Source organism: Muntiacus reevesi, chromosome 1, assembly GCF_963930625.1.
Source record: "Muntiacus reevesi chromosome 1, mMunRee1.1, whole genome shotgun sequence".
Classification (NCBI taxonomy): Eukaryota; Metazoa; Chordata; class Mammalia; order Artiodactyla; family Cervidae; genus Muntiacus; species Muntiacus reevesi.
This window is the reverse complement of record NC_089249.1, coordinates 78,239,154-78,259,011: the sequence shown is the minus strand read 5'-3', so window position 1 is coordinate 78,259,011 and position 19,858 is coordinate 78,239,154. Positions and strand designations below refer to the sequence as shown.

The following is a 19,858-nucleotide window of genomic DNA, read 5'->3' as shown; positions in this document are numbered from 1 at the left end:
CCTCAAGCCCTGTGCCCCCCAGTTTTCTGCCACACCTGTGCAGGTCCAAACCGACCGTGGCCGCCAGGGGGCACATCGCTGTGGTGGCTGCTTGCATCAGATGCTCACCCTCCCACCACCACCACCCCCATGGGGCGTCTGGGTGGAGCCCTGCAGGAATGCGACTTAGGGTGCCGTCCCCTTGCCTGGACCCAAAGAGATCAGGGGCTTCTGGCACAAGGCCTTTCTGTGTTCCCCCATTTCTTGGATTATAGGAAACAGCCTTCATTCAGCCTCCATGACCTTCCCTGAGTTCCAAGGGGCAGCTTCAAGCAGTTGTTAATTAGGAAAAGGAGGGAATGGGAGACAAGAGAGAAACAAACAGTCAAGAACAGCCTTGAGCAACACCCTGTTTCCCCATCAATGGATATTCGCAATATCTTTGAGCTGTTTTGTAGAAACTGATATCCGCTGCAGGTGGGAAAAGTTAAAGATGGTATGTAGACCCCAGAGCAGCTGGTCCTGAAGGCTGATGATGCTGAATTCCAGCTACCTCACCACCAACCCATCAGAAAAATGTCCATGAGCTGATCACATGCTCTTTGAGCAATTACTGTAAATCTTCTCCAACTTGGGATATATGGTTTTGAGGGCATTAACCCACTGTGGCCGCCATCACCTGGCAACACAATAAAGCTATTCTTTTCTACTTCACCTAAAACTCTGTCTCGGAGATTCGATTCAGTCCTGGTGTACAGAGAAGCTGAGCTTTTGGCATCAGTGCATCAGTCAGGAAGTGTGTGCGTGCTCAGTCATGTTTGACTCTGTGTCCCCAAGGACTATAGCCCACCAGGCTCCTCCTCCATCCATGGAATTTTCTAGGCAAGAATACTGGAGCAGCTTGCCATTTCCTTCTCCAGGGGATTTTCCCAACCCAGGGATTGAACCTGAGTCTTGTATCTCCTACATTGGCAGGCTGGTTCTTAACCACTGAGCCATCTGGGAAGTCTCTGACATCAGAACCAGAACTATCCCTATTCCTGGGCCACTAGGTAGTAGACCCCAGAGCCAGTAGGCAGGTGGGGCAGTCTGGCGCCAGGCCCTGGATCTGACACGGACCTTATCATGGCCCTGTTGACTCTGCTGCCTTAGGACTTACTTCACACCCGGACAGCTAAGAATAGAGCCGCCTGAGGGCACCATGCCAAGGGGAGAGAAGGGCGCGGAGTGAAATCCAGGCCCGGGGATGGGGCGAGCCCGGCTCTCAGGCAGGCAGAGCTGGGTCATGCTGGCTGCTGGAGCCTCGGGCTTTTGTTTCCTCCTTCCTCATGTGCTGCCAGCCATGCAGGAGAGGTGACAGGAGTCTGTCCGCCTGCACTCCAATGTCATCTCTGCAGCCTCCTGCTTCTCAAATGAACCCCGATCCTCTGCCCTTCTTCCCTTCCCCTCCTCTCCCAGAGTCTCTGCCAGACCTCCCCCCAATACACACACATTTTGACTGCCCCTCACCCACCCACAGGTCACAGACAACAGATCAGAAGCTGGTAGTGGGCTCAGAGGAGGCCCACATTTTATTCAGCCATGTTCACGTTCCCACTCCCATCTCCAAGCATTCCAGGCAATCCTCCTGGGAGCTGCTGCCACTGGCATGTCCCCAGGGGCTCAGGCGAGCTTCACCAGGGCTAAGATGGGTTAGAGGACTTGGTGGGTCCTGTGAGGGAGGCTGTGAGCAGCTCACCTGAATGCCCAGCTCACTAGCCCAGAACAGAGTTGGGGGCGGGGGTCCTCAGAAGTGAAGAATTCCAGGGAGGCAACCAGTACTGGCTGGACTCTCAGCAGACAACATGTCCCTACAAGTTGGCAGAAGTGGCTGCCAGGTTTGTATAAGAGAGGTTGCTGCCACCGTTGCCTGCAGAAACCTAGGTAGGGGCAGAAGAGACTGGGATGAGTGGCAGAGGCTTTCCTGGGACAACCTTCCTCCCTGGGGTCCCTGGATGGCACCACAGGATGGGGTGAATGGTCCAGGAGCCTGACTAGCTTTCAAAGGGTTAATCCAGAGAGAGCACCTGCTGGTCACCACCACCAGCCAGATGACTGTAAACAGGGCCACTCCCCCTCCTCCTCCTGCTCCGGTTCACTCCCTCCCTTTGGCTCTCAGCACCCCCTGCTTCCCCCTCCTGCCCCTTTCTCCCTCCGTTCTCTGCTCCTTCAGCCCAAGGAGGTGTATGCGTTTCTGCAAAACTGGAAGAAGGAAGTCCCCAGGCAGAGGAAAAGTCAGGAAAAGGAAACTCTCCCTTCCCCCACTTGGAGTGGCCTTTCAGCCCCAGTTGGCAAAGTAATTATTTACTAGGTCATGGAGGGAAAGGCAGAAAGAAGGAAGAGGGGGTCTGTGCCTCCCCACCTTGCACCCAGGCTCACCTGGCTTGGTGAGACTTCTTTCCCAATTCAGAGACCCTCTCCTCCCCATCAGCCTTCCCCAATCTACCCTCCATTAGGAGAAAAGCTGGGGCAAGGTGCTCCTTCCATGAAGGGCTCCCCTGGGTGCAGTGCCCTATTCATGTCACCTCTGGGCATCCCAGTTCAGCTGAGCGGTGAATGCTCTTCTGGGGGTGCTGGTTGTGGGGGGCACACCCTCCTGAGGCCCCCCTTCTTCTCTAAGCCTTTCCCACAGGACCCCTCTGACTTCCACCCCAGCCTTGTCAGTCCCTCACTGCTTATTTCACATCACCTCTTCTAAGTTCTTTAGGTTTTCCCAGTACCCTTTCAGAACCACTGCCCAAAGCCTCACCGCACCGCCCCCTCCCTCACCTCCTCATAGGGGCTCCGTTTGGTACTGCCAGGGGGCACATAGCGCCCATGGGTGTGGTAGGTGGAGTACTCGCTCATAGGATGGTAGGCATCCAGGGTTGGAAAGATGTCCAGCTGCTCACATTTCTTTTGTCCACACTGACACGCAACCTGGGGAGCCAGGAGGTTATGGGGGACGTGAGGTTCCTTCCAGCAGGGGGGACTCTGGTCAGGGCTGGGGATTGTGCACTTACCAGGGCAATGAGATAGATGATGGCCAGCGCCACCAGAACACAGACCAGCACCAGCAGGGCGATGCCCCAAGCGGGCACCCCAGACCCAGACTGGGTAGAGGAAGGAGACAGGGCGTCACGCACTGAAAGGAAAAGCAGTGGTCAGAGCGGCCTCCCGAAGGAGGTGACTCTCCCCCTACCAGCTCCAAGAGAGAAAGCAGGGACCCAGACGCTGGAGAGAGAGGGTCCCGGGCAGGGCGGTGCTGGCTCGCAGCTGGGGAAGTGGACTCACCACTAACTTCAGTGATGGTCAGGTTATATTTGACTGCCTGTGCTTCAAGCTGACTGAGCTGTGCCTTCACCCATTCGGCAGTGGTATTCTCTCCGAAGACCAGAGTTAATTCTGCCACCACAGATCCTGGCCTGGTTACAAAGAAATGGGGAACTCAGCCATGGGTCCCAGTTTCTGGGTCAGTACATCCTCCCCACAGTCATGACAACATCCACCAGTCCCACAGAGTCCACACCCAGAACTGTACCTGAACTTGATCTCTGAGAGGCCCAGAAAATCCCTCTCCCTCTGTTTATAAATCTGCGAAAACTGGGGTGAGAGAGAAAGGACTAAGATTTGATGCAAGCGACTCAAAGAGTTCTGAAGGCTGCTTTGGGGGTGGGGGGTGCATGTTAGAGGAAAGGCAGCTACTCACCAAGTCCAAAATGCGTCTCTTCAGCTCCTGATAGTAGCCGGTTTGGGGATCTTCCAGGGAAGAGTTAAACTGGAGGTTTGTAATGCGAAAAGACAGGGAGAACAGGGAGACCCTAACAGGCAACTGCTGGGGGCTAGTGCTGCTGGCAGCTGTCCTGGTAACGTGGCTGGCAGCAGGGGTAGCAGTTTCAGAGCTGGGAACTGAGGATGGAGTGCCCTTGCTGACTGGGGTCATGGTAGCCCTGGATGAGGTGCCCTTGTGTGCTGAAGTGACCACAGAGCTCGAGGCAGAGCTGGTGGTCACGGATGAGGTGTCGCTGCTGGTTGGGGACGAGGCGCCGTGGTGACTTGGAGAGGCAGTAGGGCCTGGGGCAGGGCTGCTGGTCAGGGATGGGACGCTGTCATGGCCGGGAGAGGCGGCCAGGCTTGGGGCAGGGCTGCCGGTCGTTGTCAAGGTGCTGTTGTGGCCGGGAGAGGTGTCCGGGCTAGGGGCAGGGCTGCCAGTTGGAGTAGAGGCTCCATCGTGGCCGGGAGAGGCAGCCAGGCTTGGGGCAGGGCTGCCGGTCGTTGTCAAGGTGCTGTTGTGGCCGGGAGAGGTGGCCAGGCTTGGGGCAGGGCTGCCGGTCGTTGTCAAGGTGCTGTTGTGGCCTGGAGAGGTGGCCGGGCCTGGGACAGGGCTGCCAGTTGGAGTAGAGGCTCCATCGTGGCCGGGAGAGGCGGCCAGGCTTGGGGCAGGGCTGCCGGTCGTTGTCAAGGTGCTGTTGTGGCCGGGAGAGGTGTCCGGGCTAGGGGCAGGGCTGCCAGTTGGAGTAGAGGCTCCATCGTGGCCGGGAGAGGCAGCCAGGCTTGGGGCAGGGCTGCCGGTCGTTGTCAAGGTGCTGTTGTGGCCAGGAGAGGTGGCCAGGCTTGGGGCAGGGCTGCCGGTCGTTGTCAAGGTGCTGTTGTGGCCGGGAGAGGTGTCCGGGCTAGGGGCAGGGCTGCCAGTTGGAGTAGAGGCTCCATCGTGGCCGGGAGAGGCAGCCAGGCTTGGGGCAGGGCTGCCGGTCGTTGTCAAGGTGCTGTTGTGGCCAGGAGAGGTGGCCAGGCTTGGGGCAGGGCTGCCGGTCGTTGTCAAGGTGCTGTTGTGGTTGGGAGAGGTGTCCGGGCTAGGGGCAGGGCTGCCAGTTGGAGTAGAGGCTCCATCATGGCCAGGAGAGGCAGCCAGGCTTGGGGCAGGGCTGCCGGTCGTTGTCAAGGTGCTGTTGTGGCCTGGAGAGGTGGCCGGGCCTGGGACAGGGCTGCCAGTTGGAGTAGAGGCTCCATCGTGGCCGGGAGAGGCGGCCAGGCTTGGGGCAGGGCTGCCGGTCGTTGTCAAGGTGCTGTTGTGGCCTGGAGAGGTGGCCGGGCCTGGGACAGGGCTGCCAGTTGGAGTAGAGGCTCCATCGTGGCCGGGAGAGGCGGCCAGGCTTGGGGCAGGGCTGCCAGTCGGAGTCGAGGCTCCGTCGTGGCCGGGAGAGGCGGCCGGGCTTGGGACAGGGCTGCCGGTCAGAGTCGAGGCGCTGTCGTGGCCCGGAGAGGCGGCCGGGCTTGGGGTAGGGCTGCCAGTTGGAGTAGAGGCTCCATCGTGGCCGGGAGAGGCAGCCGGGCTTGGGACAGGGCTGCCGGTTGAAGTCAAGGCTCCATCGTGGCCTGGAGAGGCGGCCGGGCTTGGGACAGGGCTACCAGTTGGAGTAGAGGCTCCATCGTGGCCTGGAGAGGCGGCCGGGCTTGGGGCAGGGCTGCCGGTCGGAGTCGAGGCGCCATCGTGGCCGGGAGAGGTGGCCAGGCTAGGGGCAGGGCTGCCGGTCGGAGTCGAGGTGCCGTCATGGCCGGGAGAGGCAGCCGGGCTTGGGGCAGGACCGCCAGTTGGAGTCAAGGGTCCATCGTGGCCTGGAGAGGCAGCCGGGCTTGGGGTAGGGCTGCCAGTTGGAGTCAAGGCTCCATCGTGGCCGGGAGAGGCGGGTGGGCTTGGGGCAGGGCTGCCGATTGGAATCGAGGCTCCGTGGTGGCCGGGAGAGGCGGCCAGGCTTGGGACAGGGCTGCTGGTCAGAGATGAGGCATCATCGTGGCCTGGAGAGGCAGTCGGGCTGGGGTTGGGGCTGCTCGCTGTGAGTAAGGTGGTGGTTGTGCTCCAAGAAGTTTCTTTAGTGGGACTGGACGTTGGGCTGCCTTGTGCACTGGAAGCCTGTATAGATCTGCTAGGGTCAGGGGTTGTTACGGTAGTGCCACTGGCAGCTGTAAGAAATCCAGGTTACAGAGTATGGTTGGGGGGCAAATCAGCATAAGGAGAAAATACATTCTCTGGCATCTGGGGAAGTCATGCCAGGAGGATTTGGCGAGTGGACCCCTGAGTCAGCTTTCTCCTTCCCTGCTGGCAACCTCCCTCTCTCTTCCCATGTCTGTCTGCTCCTGGACTGTGGGCTTTTCCACTCCTAAGATTTTCCTCTCCTGATTCCACCCCCAACCCCTCCAGACTTCTCTTCAGGACATACGCCTGCTCCTGGCACTCACTCTCCTCCAGGTGTGTGTGTGGGGGGTCTCTTCTCAGGTTTTCCTTAGCCTCACTCCTTTATTCTTTCTTCTGGCAAAGACTAGGCCACCCCTGTCTGCAACTTCTGCCTCTTGGATGCCATCTCCCAGGAAGCAAAACCCACAGAAAGTTGGGAAGAGCACAGGAGCAGGGCAGCCCCCTCCCACCTTGTGCCCCTCACCTGTAAGCACTGGGAGCAACAGCAGCAGAAAGAGGAAAGGGGCCTGGATGTCCGGTGTCATGGTGGTGCCGAAGTGGTGGGGAGGGGACAGAGCAAACTCAGGCCGGAGCTGCCCACGAGGTGGAGCGGACACAGGCACCGGCTGCTTTATACCGGTCCCCCGCCCGCCCTAGGCTCAGTCAGAGCAGGTGACAGGTGACAAAGCTCCACCCCCCCCCCCCCCTTTCCCTACCTCCAACCTCTTCCTCCTCCTCCCCAGCCATTTCTGGCCCCTTAAATAACGTATGTGGGCTTCAATCACTCAACTCTCTGACAACCTGTTTGTTTTCTGACTGGCCTCCCCCCTTTCACCAACCACTCCCTGGCTCCAGAAGGTGGTGGAGGAAGTCTGGAACCTGACCTGGGTCCCCATGGTCCTATTTTAGCCCCAGGACAACAGCCTTGGTGAGGAAAGTGACAGAGAAATTGGACTAGGTCAAAGTTTTAGCCCAAGGCCGGCATTGTGGGTCCTCCACACCATTGTTCCATTCTCACTGGGTCGCTTGGAGTCCCACTCTGGGGGCTGAGAAAGGAGGGGAAGGCTCGCCAATGAGTACACACGGTGCTGGTTTTGGACCCCTTCCCCCCACTACTTCCCAGAATAGCCCCACCCTTATGACGTCTCCCTGTCCAGTTCCACACACGGTTCTACCCCGAAACCCACAGTCCCCGCCCCTTCAGGACTTTCCAGCAGCCCAAGTTCCTTCCTTGACTTTATCTCTAGAAGGGGGCGGGGGAAGAAATTTCCACTTAGAGAAATACGAAATTCCACCAAACCCTAGGGTCTTTCCTTTCCCCCGAATCCACCAGGTAGCGGCGGCTCTCTGGCCGGGCTCTCCCGCCCTCTAGCGGTCACCGAGAGCTTCACCCAGCCTGCCCGAGAGGGCTGAGGGGCTCCCCAGGTCTGAGGAGAGGAGGCTGGGTGGCACTGCCGAAGCGGGGGCAGAGGGAGACTGGGCAGAGCAGGCCCTGGCCAGGAGAGGCAGTGGCTTGGACAGAGAAGGGGAGGAACACACTGTATCATCGATGGAGGGGCTGGGGGTTTTAGGAGGGGACTCAGACCTGTCGCGGCGCCGTCTGGAGGAAATGGCGCTAAGTGGGTGGGGTCCTGAGTTATGTGGAAGGGGCACCCAGGTATTTGGGCGAGGACATCGGAATGTGGGAGGCGGAATGGGGCAGATTAGTTACGCATTTAGGAAGCAGAGAATAGGTGGGGCGACAGATGGTATTGAGGGGCACGAAACTATCCTTTGGAGAGCAGAGTGGCGTTTGGGGCAGGTACGCACAAGGTGGCCGGGGTGGTGCAAAACAGTATATGAGGGTGAGTGATTTGGGAAGACCAAGTTATATTTTGAAGGGCAGAAACATGTGGGACCGAGGAGTGTTTGGGGCCACAGCGGCGCACGTGGAGCTTATCGGGCCCCCTCCGGAGGTCCTGGATTACAGTCTAGACCGACAGAAGCAATTACGCCCGCATTAGGAAACAATTGTTAGCCCCAGAGAACACGGATTGCGAAATGAACTTTAAGAACACTTCGGTGCGGCGGGATTGGAGGGAAGCCGGAGAGCAGGACCACAGCTCGCAGGCCCGCGCTGCTCGGCCGACTTGGCGCGGCTTTGTGCAGCCGCGGGACCCGGGGGCGGGCTCGGGACTGGGGGCGTTACGTCATCGCGCCGGGGAGCTGGCCGAAGAGGCGGGGAAGCCCCCGCCCCCTCAGGCTAGAGAAAGCGCGAGTAGCTAGGTGGGCGGCCCCAAAACTTCAACCCCGGGCGTTGCCAGGCAATAGCCATTCAGTTCGGTTGCTGGGACACGCGTCACCATGGCGACGGCTCCGCGCCTAGCAGTCTGAGTATTTAAAGAGCAAGCGCGCGCAACGCCTGGGCGTCGGAAAGCGGCCTTCCGGGATATCGCGGTCTCCTTTTCCCTTTTTCCCTCCCCTTACCACCCCCTTCGCCCTCTTCCGGGCGCCAAGTCTCTCTGGCCTCCAAGGTGAACCCAACTCCCCAACGCGTCCTGGGTTCTCGGGCTGGTCCAGCTTCCAGCGGTGGAGAGCGGGATTCCGGGCCCCGGGCGGGCGGGAGGGACGGGACGCGGTGCAGTGTTGTTCTTTCCCCCGCCAATATTGCACTCGTCCCGGCCTCCGGCCCCCTCGGCCCCCCGGCCTCCCCCTCACCCCGAACGGGGCAGCCCCAGCCCTCCTGGCTGTCGATCCCGGCTGCTCTTAGACTGGAGTGTCGCCGCTGCCACCGTGAGTAAGTGGGGCTGGGAGACCTTTAGCCATCCTCCGACCAGCACCCCATCCTTCACCTAACCCCCGTCCTCCATCTAGTCCCTGTCCACACCTTTCTCACCAAACTCCCTCTAGATCTCTAACTTGCATTCTACTAGTCCTCTCCCTGCCCCGGAAAATCCCTAAAATAAGTAACTGCACTGGCTTAGAAAAGAACTGAAACTTTATGGCAATGCGCTGTTATCTTTCCTGGGGTTAGTGCCTGAGAAATACCCCCTTGAAAACTTCCCATCTCCTGAACAGTGGGGTCACCACCCCTCTGGGGCTGAACTCGTGGGTGCCAGAGGAGGGTCGGTGTTTAGTTGAGGGGCTGTAAATTAGACTCCAGGATGGACCCCAAGGCCCGAGGGTCTAAAATCAGGATTCTGAATCCAGTGGCCACCTCTTCACACTCTTCCCTGAAGCAGCTGCCTCCGGAATGGCTCAAAGTCCTCGGGCACTGTGTCTGAGAAAGGAGATATGATTAAGGTCAGAAGATGTGACTCTCCCGTGAGGGCACGAGAGGTCAGGCTGATCTCCGCCTAGAGCCTCACCATTGCATCGATACTGAAGATTGGACCAAATGATGTTTTCTTGGGAGAAGCAGAATACACCAAGACGCCCCCCTCTCATGGATGTGTCAATGATCACCCCAGAATCGGCCACTAGCTGGGGACCCTCGTATAGCTTCACCCTGTCCGGGATAGGAGTGTTCATTGGTGCTAGGTGCTAGTGGGCACTGCGCCACCATGACCCAGCCCTGTTCATCCCCAACCCCCCTAGGATCTCACCGGGCCTGAGAGAGAAGGGAGGTGGGGAAAAGGGAGGAAGGAAAGGGGGGACGGAGGGGTGCTTTTCTCAGGCCTGGGGCCCCTGGCTCTTTGTCCAGCCCCCTTTGCATCTCAAAGCACCAGCCGCATTCCGAGCGAGGATTGGGTTGCCATGACGATGAGTACAATGGGCTGGGGGGTGAAGTCACCCGCTTCCCAGGCTCTAGTCCACCCCCACCATCCCCTGCCCTGGCGCCCCGCAGCCCCAGGCACCTTAAAGGGGAACCAACCCAAGTCCCTGCACTCCGGGCTCTGAGCCATTTCCCCTCCCTTCCCTGTCATCCCCACCAACTAGGAAATGCAAAGTTGTGGACCAAGAGCTGAACTGAGAGGCCTCAGCCTGGCTACTAAGAGGTGCCAGTGCGGAGTCTGGGCTTCCGCTGGCTCTTCTGTAAATGATGATCCCTTCTAGTCAGACTCTGATGAGGCAGGTTCTGGGCTGGACTAGTGATGAGGTGGATTGATGTGCCTCTCCACAGACTGGCCTGGCCTTTGGAGGCTCCCAGATACACCTTCATTTTACAGCACGGCAAAAGAAGGACTTGCCTAACATTGTTTATAGGTCCTTAGCAGCACCAGAGCCCAGGCTACCTGATGTTAAGAAACAAGCGGGGCCAGGGCAGCTAGTCTGTGGTGAGAGGGGAGGTAGAGAGAGGTGGTTCCAGTCTGGGCCCATGGCACCACAGCAGTGAGTGCAGGGGAAGTCACTGGTGAATCCCAACTGGAAAGGAAGGAAAGGCTGGGCCTGGGGTCTCTTGGGAGGGCTCGGCCCCTCCCCTCACCGAATATAGCCAACTTGAGGCCGGTGCAGCAGCTGCCAGCGGTAGGAGGTCTTGTCACGCCAGCCCACATTTCGTGGATCAGTCCACAGCAGTCGTACCTGATCAGGAGTATTGCCTGTATGCCACAAGGCGTTCCTGAGGTGCTCACCTGGGCCAGACACTGATGTCACTGCCTACGGGGCATCAGCAAAGACAGTGGGTCAACCACAGTACCCGAGCAAGGGAAGACAACAGGCTGGTAAGTGCAGGGGGAAAAGGGAGTCAGGAGAATATTCTGGAGCCCCAGGGAGCCCACCTCCAGGCCAGATGTCTGGGTAAGAGGCTTCCCCCGGCTCAGGCGGTGGGGGAGGCCCCAGGGTCGGTGGGGGAGGCCTTGGGAAAGGGCCCTGGACTAGGGAATCTGGGCAGCTGTGGGACCTTGAGCTGCAGCCCTGGCTGGGCAACAGCCCGGAAAGGCGTGGCCTGCCAGTAGGTCTGCTCTGTTTGCTTCCACATGACCACGTAGAAGCGGCCGCTGTCCTGATAACTGAAGAGAAAGCCTGCGTAGTCGTCGTCAGTCACAGTGTTCACATGGAAGGTGCCTTCAAAGTCCACACCGTTGAAGGCTGTATATCCTAGGGGTGGGTGGGAGGGGAGATGGGATCAGGGGCAGGGGTAGCAAAGCTGCTAACACCCATTGTGGGGTGGGGGTGGGATGGGATGCCCAGTGGGAAGGCAGTGGCCCATCCTCTGCCTGTAGGACCCCTCCATTGGGAAATTATTGAAATTGCTGAATTGGGTGCCCCTTACATACCAACTGCCAAGCCGGGGTCACTGTTCATGGTCTGAACAATTTCCATGCCCTGGTGGTGTGCAGTAAAGACAAAAGTCCTGGTTCCAGTGTGCTGCCCTCCCTAGACTCTGCCTACTAGTCAGGTCTGACAGCACCCACCCCGCTCACTGCCCTAGTACCTGGTTGAGCACGACCCAGTTGGGGTCAATCTGAGCATCACCCTCAGGATCCAGGACCACGGTCTGATAGGCACGAAAATCCGTGAGGGTTACCTCTGCACTTTCAGGACACACATCCAGGGGGTCGACCACTGCATCATTGTCAAAGTCATCCTCACACACATCACCAACGCCATTGCCTGGGCAGGATGAAGCCAGGTGCTCAGCGAGGCCCTGGCCACCGCCACTAGCCAACACTACCACCTCAGGCCTTGAGGTGCCACCCTCTCCCCAGCAAGGCTTGCCACCTCTCCTTGAACAAACCCCACAGCTGTCCAGTCCTCTGGCGACCCCAGCCTTACCATCTGAGTCCTTCTGATTGGGATTGGGTACCAGGCGACAGTTATCAGGACCAGGAGGCACGTAATCCGGAACACCATCATTGTCATCGTCCCCATCACACTCATCTCCAAGTCCGTCGTTGTCTGAGTCCAGCTGGGAGCTGTTGGGCAGCTGTGGGCAGTTGTCCTTGGTGTCCTGATGTCCATCCCCATCACTGTCCAGAAGAACAGGCACCAAATAAAGGCTTTTAAAGGTACCGCATCCTTCCCCACTCTTCTGCTTAGGAATCTGGGGTGTACCCTCCATTCAGCCAGACCCCTTGCAGTCAGCCAGATGAGGTGGAGGTTCAGCAGTAGGAATGGGAGGTAGACTATGGGCACCGCCTCCTGCTCAACAGTAGTGGAGAGTTAAAGTTGGACCCTAGAGGGGATTGAGAACATACTAGAGGAAGATAAAGTATCCCCTAAATTTCCATCTCTTGGCCCAAACCCTACCTGTCTTCATTGGTGTCACAGACATCTCCCACCAGGTCACTGTCTGCATCTGTCTGAGAGAGAGGGACCTGCTCTCACCATCTCCTTTTGAGAATTCTAAAGAGGGTGACCTGACCACTTCCCGTCCAAAGGGCTGGGCTTCGTCCACCAGTCACCCACCCCTTCCCTGCCCTCTCCATTCCCCTGTACCTGGGTGGGATTGCTCATTTCAGGGCAGCTGTCGCAAGCATCTCCCACCCCATCCTCATCCCTGTCTGTCTGCAGGGGGTTGGGGACTTTAGGGCAGTTGTCCAGTCCATTAGGGATGCCTGGAATATAATGGGGGTCACACAGGATTACCACTAGAACATAGTCACACTCTTATCTTCTGGGTTGGTGAAAGTCCTGGGCTTTGTCTCCCACCCAGAGGACAGCGGGTCAGGAAATCTGCCTGGAGCTCGTCTCATCCTTTTGCCCACTCCCAGCCTAGCCCCACACCCTCCTTCACGTGCCCACTGACATCTGCCACAGGTAACCTCTCACCCAGTCTGACTTTCCCCAAGCATCACCCTTCCAGAATTCTCAGCCTCCCCGCTTCATTGCTACCCTATCCAGACTCTTCACGGGGTTCCCAGCCACCCCCCAGCCCCAGGCCTGCACCGTCGCCATCTACGTCGTTGTCACAGGCATCCCCTTCCCCGTTGCCATCTGTGTCTTTCTGGTCATTGTTGGGAACGTTGGGGCAGTTGTCACAGGCATCACCAAATGAATCTGTATCTGAGTTTTGCTGGTCCTTGTTGGGGAACAGCCGGCAGTTGTCCTGGGGTGGGAGGCAGAGTCAGGCCTCCCTTGAACCACTGACCACCTTGCATCATCCTTGTCCCTGCACCCTGGTCTACAGTCGCCACTCTTGTGATGATCCACTGGTGTGGCGCAATCCCACCCACCCAACTTCCCATGTAGTGCACCTCATTCTGGGTACCAGGCTTATGCCTCCCTAATGTGGAGCTCTGGGGCCCTTCCTTGGGAGCTGCCGGTGGCCAAGGGGGACAGGGTTATGGGATAAGGCAACAGAGTTGCCGAGGAGCTGGAAGGGGCAGGACGTCTAGGAGCCACCTCAACATTTTTGATGCCGTCCCCATCAGCGTCATCGTCACACTGGTCTCCCACGCCATCGTTGTCGGCATCTTCCTGCCCAGAGTTGGGTGTCAGAAGGCAGTTGTCCTAAGGGTCAGGGAGAGGAAGTGGATGGGTGAATTCTGTTCTGCCCCAGCCTGGGGCGCCCTGCCCTCCCTCGCCCGCCTGCCCCCTGCACCTGCTTGCAGTGTTTGTTGTTGTCCATACAGGGCAGTGCCTGGTCCGGGTAGCCATCGATGTCCGTGTCGGGGCCACACACATTCCCATTCCCGGCCCAGCCCACGTTACACTGGGGCGACACCCAGGGTGGGAGTTAGTGCTCTGGGTTGGCTCCTCACACCCCACCTTCTTCAGGCTCTCTTCTTACCAACCAGTTTCCGGGCCCAGGCCCACCTCCCTTTCCCATGCAAGCCCCCATGCCAGTTCCCAGATGTGGTCCTGAGCCCGACCCCTTTCCCCAGATCCCCTGTTGCTTCTGAACCCTAGGCCTTGCTCACCGAGCAGGACACTGCACCGTTGCGCTCAAAGAGACAGTGAGCGTGCACATGGCAAGGGCTGTGTGCCGGGCTGTGGCAGGTCCGGGCTGGGGAGCAGCCTTGGCTCTGGTTACCCACAAAGCCCAAGCGACATGGACCACACTTGAAAGAGCCCTAGGAGGAGGGAGGCAGGCAGTGTCTCAGGAAGGAGGGTCAGTCCACCATGACCAACATTATCCCCATCTCTTGAGGCACCTAGGAGGGACCCTCACAGATGACAGTCCAGGTCTATCACTTATCTCCTTTAGTTCTCCTGACAACCTTTCAAGGAGAGTAAGAGCCCTGTTTTTCAAGGGAGGATGCTGAAACTCAGTAAAGGTAAATAACTTGCTAAAGGCTAGTAAGGCAGAATCAGAATTCCAAACCAGTCCATGTGGAACACCTACCATGCATAACGTCCTGGGTAGAAAAGGAGGAGGGGAGCAGGAAATCTGAGGAGGGGGTTGCACTGTCCCACCACCCATGCATGCAGAGTGTTCAGCTCACCACAGTATTGGTGCAGATGGAGTTTGGGTCACAGCCACCATTGTTACCATCATTGCATTCATCAACATCGTTGCAGACCTGAAGGAGCAGACTTGGGGTAGAACCAGACTTACTCTGGGTCTCCTCAGGTATAGAAGAGAGCACTTGTATGGCCTTATCTGTGAACACAGACATGAAGCCCAGACCAAAACCAAGGCAAAGCTAGCAGGTAAGCCAGGAGCGTCATCTCATTTATCCCAAGGGCTCGACATCCAACCCTGTAGCGCCCATCCCTGCAAGGCCCAGATCTCTTGTCCACGTACTCTGCCCACCCTGACCTGTTTGCTGGCCCGGGCGTAGTCAATGCCCACACCAGACACCCGTGTGCCTTTGTAGCCTCGGGGACAGGCCTCACAGTGGAAGCCAGGCATGGTGTTGATGCAGCTGGAGCCCGGGAAACAAGGGTCCGCGTGAGCACACTGGGGATCAGATGAGAAAGAAGGGGTCAGGTCCCTGCCTGTGACCCCAGGACCACTCCTCCTGGTCTCCCTGTTTGCAGGCCTCCCCTCCCCCAACGTCATTGTGCTCTGATCCCACCCTGGCCTCCTGTGGGTCTCCTCTGGCCGGCCCTCTCACGATGCCCCTGCCGAGCTCCCAGCTCCTTCCCTGCGTGACCTTGGAGTCTTTGTCCCAGACCTGTCTCCTTCCCTTCTCCCCTGTCTTTTTCGGTCTCCAACCCCAGGTTCCTCTGCTTCTGACCAACATTCACCCCACCTTCTTGGGCCTCTGCTAAGTCCCTCACCCCAGCTTTCTATGCCCTTCCAGAAAGGGCCCTCTTCACCTCATTGATGTCTGTGCAGTGGGTGCCGTTGCCCTGCAGGCCAGGAGGGCAGGGCCCACAGCGGTAGCCGGGGTACTCGTACACTTCCATGCAGTCCACGCCTCGGAAGCAGGGGTTGGGGCTGCAGTGGGAACGCTGTTCGTGGAAGCCTGGGGGGTGGGTTTGGGCACAGTCAAAGCCACCCAGAGGTCACCATTTAGTTCACCAGAAGTGGAGGCTAAAGCCCTGGGGTGCAGAGCATACTGATGCCATGTGGAGCCCTCCCCTACTCTCCCACTCACCGCACACCTGACACTCCATGATGGTGTTTCGGATCAGGGACATTTCTTTCACCTGGTAGACAGACGGATGGGCAGGAGTCAGCTCTTGGCACCTGCCACCCCACCCAGAATCAGCGCCACCCTTCACCGGCCCAATAAACCTGGTCTCGGATGTCATCCCGCAGTTCCACCAGGATCTGGTTGAAGAGGGTGAGCTGGGTGACCAAGGCCTTGGTCTGCTCCCCTGTCAGGGTGCAGGATGCAGAAAGGCTCAGAACTGGGGCACCAGCCCTGACCCCTCTCTGGGTAATAAGCCGGTGCTGCCGCCGTTGCCCACCCCCCAGCTTTAAATCCCACCCCATTCCTGGCTGAAGAGGACTTCATTTCAGGCTGCTGTATCTCCTCCCCACCCTCATGCCCCTTCATCTTGGCATGGCCTACTCACCTAGGATGGAGTGGAGTGCGTTGGTCACTAGAGAGGACAAGAAAACACAGAGGGTGGAGATGTGAGGAGGGGCCTGGCTGGTTGAGGAGAAGGAAGGAGAAAAGGGCTGGTGCCTTGAAATAAAGATGTAGTATGAATGGTAGGAGGGCAGTGGTGATGGGCCAGCCCCACCAGCTCCTTCCACTGGATGAGGGTCCCTCTAAGGGAGCTGCCTCACAGTCAAGACCCAGATCCTCCTGTTCCTAGGCATGGTTGTGGCAGAAGGGATCCAAGTGAGAGGTGACCTGACGCAGGGCCAGGGCCCCAATACATTCCATTTCCTCCCTCTCAAGCGTCTATCACAAGAGCTCTTTGAAATATCTGGGAGAAGTGGACATTTTATTTACTTAAGAACCTCTGAGTATCCTTGCCAGAGAGACCAGGCAGATGAGAAATGCTTAGGGAAACTGCTTATAGGTGATAGATGCCAGTGGGAACTAAAAAAGACCCTTAGCTTAGTCAACCGAGAAAGACCAAGCCACTACCTTCCTTACTCCCACTCAAAGGTCTTCAGAGCTATACTCTTTTTTTTTTTTTTTTTTTGATCCTTCTATCTTTCTGGCCACCCTGATAGGCAGGATGACCTTAATGTAGATTTTGTTGACCTGTGCCTCCTGGAAATGTATTATTTGGAGATCACAGAGTCAGAGGTGAAGGAGATTTGGGGTAACGGAGTCAAGAAGCCCCAGGAATAGATGAGTAATAGGTGAGCCAAAAGAACTGGTGTTAAGGGGAAGAAAGGTCAAGAGGATGGAAAGTATCAAAGATGGCAGGGCTGGGGGCCAGGATGCCAGCTCACAGAAGCATGTGTTACCTGCACTGTGGATGGACTCGTCTCCCTGGAATGGACACTCACTCAGGGCTCCAACCCGGGCCATGGACCCACCCAGAATCATTTTCATGGATTCCACGAAGCCCTGAGGGGGAGAGAAACGTTGTCATGGGGGAGGACCTACCAACTCCTCCTCCCACCGGTGCAAACTGTTCACCGACACTCAGAGGGTCTTCCCTTTCTGCTCACCTGCATTCTCAAATAAGCCTTCTGTCCAGTCCTAATCTCCAGCCCACTGACCTCTGCTGGAGGAATGGGGGCCAGTGCCGGAAGTCCAGCATGCTGGTCACCCAGTTTGCAGTCCACATAGAGCTGCAGGGCAGGGCTGGGTTTGGACGGACCTCGGAGTCGCAGGAGAGCCGTGTGTGTGCGCCCGTCAGTCAAGCCTGCTTGCTGGAGGTTCACTGCATGCACTTTGCCATCCTCCCGCTGGTACCGCACCAGCACTGCCCAGAAGGGGAGGTCAGTATGCGCACTGTCCCCCGTCCCCTGTTTCCCAGCTGAGCCTTGGATCAGTTCTTCTGAATACCACATCTCTAGGGCTGTCAGTGCTTACTTAGCTATCTCTCAATACCTTGTACATAATAGGTACATGAAAAATGTTTTTCAAATTGATGCAACGACTAGGACTTTCTCAGTCTTCAGTGTCATCAGATCACTCTGTCCTCTATCCTTCAGTGTTATCAGATCGACCTATCTATCCGTTACCACTCTATCATGCCATCTGATTACATGAGGCCACTCTATCCCCTGCTAGGATGGCAACTGGTTCCGTACCCCCTGAACTGCTCCAGGGATCTAAAAGACCTCTATACCACTGCTGGGGCACAGAGACAAGCCTCCCCTCCCCCCAGACATCCCACATACAACTCCCCACACCCACAGATGCCTCACCCCATTTCTTGGGTGCCTGGCCTCCTGAGGCCCCTCCTAGGCACCTCCTAGGCACCTGGTGCCTGGACATAGCCTGATGGGTCCTCAGTCCCCAGTGGAGCCCAAGGAGAATTAAGAGGGCTCTGAGAATGGGGATGAGGAAGAGTGCTCAGAGGGGTCATCATTGCAGGACAGGAGATGCCCACTAGTCACCTTTGTTGATCTTGCCGACGACAGAGGCCTCCAGCCATCGTGTGTTGTCCTGGCGAGAGTAGAGGCCAAAAAGGACACCACCCTGCTTGGGGGGCAGGCGGAAGGTGGACAAGAGATAGATGTCCCCAGTGGTGAGCAGGGCGGTCCGGATCTTCTCCACCACAGCTATCATCTGCCGGGACTCGCCCACCGTCAGCAGGTCAATCACTGGCCAGGCAGGGATGATCAAGGTCAGAGCCCTGTCAAATGCTAAGGCCTGCCCTCTCCTCTGAGCCTTCAGGGGTGGGGCATCCGTTATCCCCACCCCATAGTGTTCACTACCCCTTGAAATCCAACCCTTGTTGCTATCAGAGGACAAGGCATTGGGCCTCCCTTACTCTGGGAACCAGCAGGCCTGAGGCTCACTTGAAAATATAGAAACAGAACCCCACAAACTTGAGATGCTCCCACCAGGTGGCGCAAAGGAGTCACTGTGCTGATCTCCGGCAGGAGAAGCACCTGGTGCCCACAGCACAGAAACGGGAAGGCGGTTTCTCTTTGCACCGCTGGGTTTGGCTCATCCCACACTCCAGTGCCCCTCCTCCCATCCTGGGGGTTCAGCGCACTCGGTCTAGATGAGAACAGCTGCCCACTGAAGGCTGTGACCCTCCTACTGTCTGGCTCTCTCTCACAGGAACGTAGGACCCAGCTCCTCTGCCTCCTGTGTCCTGGCCAATCTGTGGTTTCCCTTCCAGCCAGTAAAGAATCTGTGCCTGTGTCATCTGCTCCAACTACCTCTCCCACACCCACAGGCCCATCCCACTACCAGACCTCCAGGAGAGCCCAGACCTCTTGTTCCCCACCCCCATCCTGTACTTAGGCAGCCAGGCACCCAGGGGTGGAAGAAGCCCACCTCTGAGCTGCTCTCCCAGACCCTGGGGTGCCTGGGGATGCTCAGACACCAACCCAGCCAGGCAACCCGAGCTAGCATCCAGACCCTGAGTCCTCTGCCCTGGCCTCATGCTGACCCTGGCCAGCTCCCACTCATCCACCACCTTCTAGTGTCAACTCCTCCCCCACAGGGCCATAATTTCATCAGCTCTTCCCTCCGATTCAATTTCAGGACTCTCCCCTCTCCTTTTGCCCACATGTTCCCTGCTAGTCGGCTGGGGGCAAATGGGGAGGAGGCAGAGAAGGGGCTAAAAGGATTGGTACAGGCTTACCCTGCAGGTCCTGACTGGCAGACGCGAAAGTGCAAAGGAGGAGAAGAGCCAGGGCCCCCCGAAGTTCCTGTGTCTCCATGCCGCTCAGCCGGCTCACTACCCCTGGCAGGCAGGCGGCTGGGAGGGGAAAAGGCTAGGCGGAGAGCAGGAGCGGGGGGCGGAGGGACTGGAAGGGGGAGTTGAAGGGGGGGGGCCCGGCAGGCGGTGAGGGGGGGCTGAAACAAAGAGCTGCCAATCACCCTGGAGACATCCCCAGCCCCGGGAATCAGGGGCACGGGGAAGCGTCCTGGAGGCCTCCTAACCTCCTGCCGCTCCCTGATGGTGCTCTCCCCCAGGTGCCTCCCTTTCTCCGCATCTCCAGGCATCACGCTGTTGGGGGCTGCTACCGAATGCTACTGTTTTCTGGAAGAAACAGTTGGGGAAGACAGGAACCCTTGGCAGGGGTAGTGTCAGACAGTGGGCATTATTCCACAGCTGGCATGAGAGAATTCCAAGGGAGTGGCCGAAACTAGCTTGCTATAGTGCCCAGGGGATGTCCGTATGGAATGAAGTTTGCTGCTCAGATAGAGCAAGTGCTCTTCATTAGGATGAGGGATTGGCGGGGGTCCCATGACTTGGGCTTCTGCCTCCATCTTCCCCTCACTCCTAGGAAAGCTTGGAATTTGGAAGCGTCCGGTGGGAACTGGAGGGAGAGCCTAAAACAGTGATCAGTGAGGCTGGAGTGAAGAAATCAGGAAAGAGGAAAGGGACACCAAGGACAGAAGCAGACCAGAGGACCCGCCAGGGGCCGGGGGCTAGACAAGGAACACTGGGGGGTACTGGCGGACAGGCCGTGACCCGGATGGGGTGGAGGGGCGCCTCAGTTCCCGTTACCAAGGCAACAGCCCGCGAGCCCCACCTCCCCTCCCCCCCCAC

At 58.0% G+C, this 19,858-nt stretch overlaps 2 protein-coding genes across 3 annotated transcripts; both read right to left on the bottom strand.

Moving 5' to 3' along the window:
- Positions 1-1,524: 1,524 nt before the first annotated feature.
- On the bottom strand, positions 1,525-6,590 carry MUC1 (mucin 1, cell surface associated). The gene is made up of 7 exons (XM_065902849.1): positions 6,435-6,590; positions 3,707-5,958; positions 3,539-3,600; positions 3,292-3,422; positions 3,021-3,142; positions 2,788-2,937; positions 1,525-1,898 (listed from the first exon to the last, which is right to left on the bottom strand). Exons 1-7 carry the CDS (start codon positions 6,493-6,495, stop codon positions 1,830-1,832), a joined length of 2,847 nt encoding a protein of 948 aa, XP_065758921.1. The 5' UTR covers positions 6,496-6,590; the 3' UTR covers positions 1,525-1,829.
- Positions 6,591-8,909: 2,319 nt separating this feature from the next.
- On the bottom strand, positions 8,910-19,142 carry THBS3 (thrombospondin 3). Of its 2 annotated transcripts, XM_065902785.1 has the most exons (23): positions 18,944-19,136; positions 17,742-17,948; positions 16,845-17,101; positions 16,638-16,740; positions 15,785-15,811; positions 15,501-15,583; positions 15,361-15,412; positions 15,080-15,228; positions 14,577-14,717; positions 14,260-14,337; positions 13,735-13,887; positions 13,416-13,526; positions 13,217-13,324; positions 12,761-12,920; positions 12,311-12,429; positions 12,122-12,174; positions 11,648-11,841; positions 11,307-11,485; positions 11,149-11,197; positions 10,773-10,969; positions 10,356-10,528; positions 9,298-9,437; positions 8,910-9,209 (listed from the first exon to the last, which is right to left on the bottom strand). In XM_065902785.1, exons 1-23 carry the CDS (start codon positions 19,020-19,022, stop codon positions 9,151-9,153), a joined length of 2,871 nt encoding a protein of 956 aa, XP_065758857.1. In that variant the 5' UTR covers positions 19,023-19,136; the 3' UTR covers positions 8,910-9,150. The 2 variants fall into 2 exon arrangements, with proteins under 2 accessions (XP_065758857.1, XP_065758866.1); XM_065902794.1 differs by lacking the exon at positions 15,501-15,583 and having other exon boundaries at positions 15,368-15,412; positions 18,944-19,142.
- Between the last annotated feature and the right edge of the window lie 716 nt (positions 19,143-19,858).